Source organism: Arachis ipaensis, chromosome B03, assembly GCF_000816755.2.
Source record: "Arachis ipaensis cultivar K30076 chromosome B03, Araip1.1, whole genome shotgun sequence".
Classification (NCBI taxonomy): Eukaryota; Viridiplantae; Streptophyta; class Magnoliopsida; order Fabales; family Fabaceae; genus Arachis; species Arachis ipaensis.
The window spans coordinates 4,957,063-4,963,026 of record NC_029787.2 but is presented as its reverse complement, the minus strand read 5'-3'; the positions used below and the strand labels follow the sequence as shown (position 1 = coordinate 4,963,026).

The 5,964-nt window shown below is 37.6% G+C and overlaps 2 protein-coding genes across 2 annotated transcripts; one reads left to right on the top strand and one right to left on the bottom strand.

The window, feature by feature from the left end:
• On the top strand, nucleotides 469-2,495 carry LOC107629071. The gene is made up of 3 exons (XM_016331763.2): nucleotides 469-626; nucleotides 1,131-2,097; nucleotides 2,213-2,495. The coding sequence occupies exons 2-3, from the start codon at nucleotides 1,135-1,137 to the stop codon at nucleotides 2,216-2,218; spliced, it is 969 nt and encodes a 322-aa protein (XP_016187249.1). The 5' UTR covers nucleotides 469-626; nucleotides 1,131-1,134; the 3' UTR covers nucleotides 2,219-2,495.
• LOC107632331 (cation/H(+) antiporter 4-like) lies at nucleotides 2,321-5,805 on the bottom strand. The gene is given in 1 exon segment (XM_021117861.1): nucleotides 2,321-5,805. A coding segment is annotated over 1 exon segment (2,154 nt). The 5' UTR covers nucleotides 4,863-5,805; the 3' UTR covers nucleotides 2,321-2,708.

Below are 5,964 nucleotides of genomic sequence, written 5' to 3'. Positions count from 1 at the left end.
TAAGTGAAAATGATAAAAATTATTTTTATTAATATTAGATCAACTTGTTTAGATTTAATTAATAAAAAAAAATTTTCGTGTAATATTATTCATATTAATTTAATTGAAAACTACGTAAGAATCAATGATTGGAATAATTAAAAACATAGATTAATAAAAATTTGTTAAAGGTAAAAGTGTCCAATCTAAACTTCCACTAAATTTAGGTTTTTAATCAAAATCTTGTAATGAATGAATTAATGATTGAAATAGTAAATATGAAATTTAAGTTTAACCCAAAAAAATAACATAGAGTCTGGTTGGTTTTCTCTTCCTTAGACAAAGCAAGCCACGTGGCCATTCCGCGTGGGGCCCACAATTCAAGGAATGGTCGGTGGATTTAATCATCGGCGTGACCCTGAAAGACTATACAGATTAAGACTTCAATCAAATCAACGGCTCTGCATTTTTCACATTTTCGACGTCACATCTCTGACCGTTCAATCCTCTGATGCACTCTTCGAAGCTTTGATTTTTTCTTTCCTACAAAATCTTCATCTTTTCTCCATCTTACTCATTCACTTCTCACTTCACACTGATAATCTCTCTCTCTATCTCTGTTTATCACTTCACTGATTTCATTTCAGGTACTTCTTTAACTACTCTTCTGTTTATTCTATGATCTCAGCTCAATAGTTCATACTTTAATTTTAGAATTTTTTTTCTTTAATTTAATTTATTTTGGTGTTGCTGCCTTGTGATCTGGTTAGTTGACTTGCATTTACCTTGTGATCCTGTGGATTAAAAATCCTAGTTTGATTACTCGGAAGTTCATGAACTATGAAGACATCACATGATGATTTTTACTCTTCTTTTGTTTTTAGTACACTGCTACCCTGATCTGGGATAATAAGTATTTGCAGCATTGTTTGGGGATCAGTGATCTGAAGTTTGGATTTTTGACTACTATGAATGTGATCTAGATTGTTGTAGTGTTTGATTTTGGTAAATGATTAATCACTTGGTTAAGTTCTGAAATGTTGTTTGCATTTGATTATGATCTATTGCAATTGGATTTATTTTGATTTTGAATTTGATCTGCTGCAATTGGATCTTGGCCAAGGCTAATTGGTTTACCGTTTTCTGCTTAGAAACATGTCGACGTCTGACAAGCCGGAAGTAGTGGAAAGGGGTACTAAGGATGAGAAGCACAAAGATGATGATAAAGAGGAGGGTGAGAAGGGTGGATTTATTGAGAAGGTGAAGGATTTCATTCATGACATTGGTGAGAAGATTGAGGGGGCTATAGGGTTTGGGAAGCCAAGTGCAGATGTTAAAGCAATCCACATTCCCAAGATCAATCTTCACCAGGCAGACCTTGTTGTTGATGTGCTTGTAAAGAATCCTAATCCGGTGCCGATCCCTCTGATTGACATAAACTACTTGGTTGAGAGTGATGGAAGGAAGCTAGTTTCTGGATTGATACCGGATGCTGGCACAATTCATGCGCATGGAGAGGAGACTGTCAAGGTTCCGGTTACTTTGATTTATGATGACATTAAGCAAACATATGATGATATTCAACCGGGGAGCATCATTCCTTATAGGTTGAAGGTTGATCTCATTGTTGATGTTCCGATCTTGGGGAGGCTGACTCTACCTCTGGAGAAGACTGGAGAAATCCCCATACCTTACAAGCCAGATATTGATCTTGAGAAGATCCATTTTGATAAGTTCTCTTTTGAAGAGACAATTGCAACTCTTCATTTGAAATTGGAAAACAAGAATGATTTCGACCTTGGCCTCAATACGCTTGATTATGAGGTTTGGCTTGGTGATGTCAGCATTGGAGCTGCTGAACTCTCCAAGTCTGCGAAAATCGAGAAAAGTGGTATTAGTTACATTGATATTCCAGTTACCTTTAGGCCCAAGGATTTCGGCTCTGCATTGTGGGATATGATCAGAGGAAAAGGTACAGGTTACACCATGAAAGGGAAAATTAATGTTGACACTCCCTTTGGAAAAATGGACTTGCCCATCAGCAAAGAAGGCGGTACTACCCGTCTCAAGAAGAAGAAGGAAGATCGCGATTATGATGATGATGACGATGACGACGAGGTCTGTTAACTTCTCTTGGCTTTTTCCTTTGTCCTACGTTTTTTAGTTTTTGCATGTATGTGTTGGTGATTTGCTTGTTTGATAACTCTTTTTCCCCCCTTTTTAATTATTGCAGGAGTGAAGTAGAAATTGTGGCAAGTTAATAGAAGATGTTGTTTTATTTGCAGCATATTTCTATTACAATGTCAATAAGAAGGGACTTAGAGGCATTACTTTTGATTTCTGTTGGTTAATGATGTATCTTGAGAGATCAAGTTGATATTTTGAAATAGTGATGTATCTTAAGATATCAAGTTGATAGTTGAATTATGTACTCTTGTCTTGTTGTGGATATGTGCTCCTTTCTCTTCAAACCAATGATCTTGTTTTATGTACTGATTGATGATATGCTTTGCAAATCTTTGTTTTTCTCTTTGCTTTTCAAATTAATCAACAGATGAAATGAATTCAGATTAAAGAAACCACTTGCAGGTTCTGAAACTAGCAGGAATTTGATGCAACACTTGTTGTTGCACTGTGCTTATGAAAAACTAGCACAGCATTGTGATTATTTTACTTTTATTTACAACATAACAACACAAACTACAAAACCTAAGGGTGGCAACTAGGATCTATGAGTTAGGCTGTGGCATTTTCTGTTGCTGCACAACTAAAATTGTAGCTTTAGAATTGGTATCTGGTGATGCAAGCAAATCCCCAATTGCACCTAACTCTGAGAACTCAGTCCATTTTTCAAGTGCTGCTGTAAGAGATGATTTGACACCATGGCGTCTCCCAACTATGAAGTAATCATGCTCAACAGCTATAGTCTGAATGAATCTTTGGGTTTGTGAAGGATCCTCAATTAATATTCTTTCATATGCAACATTGTCAACAGTTCCATAACACCCCTTCACACTCTGTAGCACCTCTTCATCAAGCATAGTGTCCCAATTGCTGGACTCATTCTGTGTTCCAACCAAATGGTACACAACCAATTTATAATGAAGTTCTGTGATTGCCCTTTTAGCAAGGCACAATGCTTCTCTATCATCTGAACCCCCCAAGAAGATCATGGCTATGTGCTTTGATGCAATGTCACAAGGGCCTTTATTCACAAGAATGGCAACCGAGCATGGTGCTTTTTCAAGTACCTTGTTGTTCAGGGTCCGTATGCTCTCTTCGGTTGAATCAATAGAACCGTCGTCAGCCCATCTGATATGAAACGGAAGGAGAATGAGGGATGCAACCTTGTCCAGGGCAAGATGGCAGATATCTTCGTACATGAGGCGCTGTGGCGATACGGCAGTGTAGGTGTTCACTTCTACTGTGGCGTTCTCATGCTTGAAGAGATCAAAGGCGAGCATGATATCGCCGGAGTAGTTGTGACTTCTGCTGACCGACTCTTGGAGCTGGTGTGAGATAAAGATGGGGGTGGCACTCCCAACTAGCTCTATGAGGTGCAGTATTTCCACCTGAAGAGGGCTAGTTATTGTTGGACAACAAAGATACAACATATTCTTGATCATATTCACATGATATGGTTTTTGGATGCATGCAACAATCCTAAGATCTGAATTTGGTTTCAAATGCAAAATGTCCCTTTTTTGGTACCCTGCATATTTCCTTGAAGGGTCATATAAGGACTTGATACCAATATATGCAGTGCTTCCAAGTATCAATGCAGATACAAACAGTGTAGCAACTGTTGAACTATTCAATGTCTGCAATATCAAAATGATGCCTTGTGAGCATAGCAAAAGAATAAGAAGAAGGAAAACAAAACACTATCTGCATGAAAATTGGAGTGTAGAATTGATTATTACCCCTGATTCATACAGAAACAGGTAGACACTAAAATCCACAACACCTTTGCAGCATAAGATTAGACCAAGGCAGATAGTATCTCTTGTTGGTATCTTGCAAAAGATGCAAATTATTGTGCACAATAACATCTTGATCAAATGGACCATCAATATGACTGCTGTTGTAACCACTGCCATAGCAGGGTCATCACCTATTTTGTTAAGATCTACCTTCATGGCGGCAGCGGTCACGAAGAGTGGCAGAAAGAACCATACATTGATCAACTCAAATTGCTTGACTAGCTCAGATCCTAATGGAGGACCTTCCGGCACGACGAATCCTAACATCACAATTCCAAATATGATGGGTAGGTTGGCTTCTAGTGCAAAACACCCTATGATAAGAGCCGAGAGGACCATGGCAAAGGTGTATATCTTCCTCACCGGCCTTCCTTCCGGGGTGTTCTTGGCCACCCACTTCATTGTAGGGCGGCCGATGAGAGGAACTAGGACTACAATAGCAAAATACACTGCCAAGACACTAGCCATTTTTTTTGCATCATATTTTTCAGCTTGGCTCTTGGTAAAGATAATGCTTAGTGAATTCATTATGGCAGTAAGGAAATCGCTCGAAAGCGCTGTTGTCAACGCAATGCGTCCGAGTTCAGAGTTCAAGATGTCTAGTTCAGAGAGGCAGGAAGCTATGACAACAAAGGAGCAGCCAGCTTGGGTAATCACCACCAAATTCAATGTTTCCCCGGGTCCAGCGACTTCTTGCCAGACAGTTCTTGTTCCAAAAGATATGCTCAAACAGATGACCAGAGGTCCAACTACTGCAGCAACCGCCATTGCCCAAGGTTTCATACCACTTCTTGTTATCATGCTAAAATCCATTTGCACAGAATTCAGAAACATGTAGAATGTGTAGCCAACCAATGAAATTAGCCCCAATACTTCTTCAGTTCCATAAGGAAACACCATCATTTTGTATTTGTTCAACCAATCTATATTCAATGAAGGGCCTAGAACAAAGCCAACCTGAAAAATTGAAGACGGTAATGTAAAAAGGTTTTGAATTTTGATCCTTGTGATGCAAGTAATGATGAAATTTATCTTCATTTCTTCATGTGCAAAAAGAGAGAGAGACAGAAGAGATTGAGCATACCAACACCTGCGAAACGAAATAGGGGAACCCCAATCGCTTGAGAACGAAATGAAAGCAATGCATGAGGGTGAAAATGACGCAAATTTGCATCTCTAACAATGTCAAACTTGACTGCAAAGGGAAGTTGCCGGATTTTTTGTTGGCCCAGATGCCGTCCGACACTATTTTGGGCGGTATATGGAGACAAACTTCATAGATAGTGGATTTCTGTGTTGACTCTATCACTCTCACTTGCTTGAAAATTGTTTGGTTTATCTCCATTGTTGTCAATGCAATGATGAGGACTATTGCGAGATCATGAAATGTGCATGGGCTATGAAGAACACAACCAGAGTGTTTTTAAGATCCATGCAAAGTTGAATGAGAAGAGACTTTTTAATATTAATAGTCTTCATATTATTGCAAGTTTGTTAGTATTTTGCGTTACATATTATCATGTCAAGTAATGTTTGAGCAATGGAATTAACTAATAACTACTACCAGAATTCTATGATTAATTATTAGTTAATACTCACATTTATTTATTTATTTATTTTGTTAACTGGTTATAGCTGTTAAGTATTAACGATCCCCCAAATCAAGAAAACAGTTGGAAGTAAATTGTCATAAATGATATGCCTACTCAACTACTAAGACAAAATCCCAGCTATAACTAGTTACAACAGTTCTTAAGCTAAACAATTTTGACGTTTTTGTATGCCAACGTTAATCTATGCTTACGCATTATTTCTTTTTTTAGTACACAATCTGTTACTTAACTTGCTATAATTTATATTTTAATCTTGCCAGAATATCGTTAACATCCTTGTGTAACACATACAAATATATAACTAATCTTTTCAATACATATGATTTTCGGATATTATTACTAATTTACTATATATATATATATATATTTTAAAAAATTTGTTCTTTTCC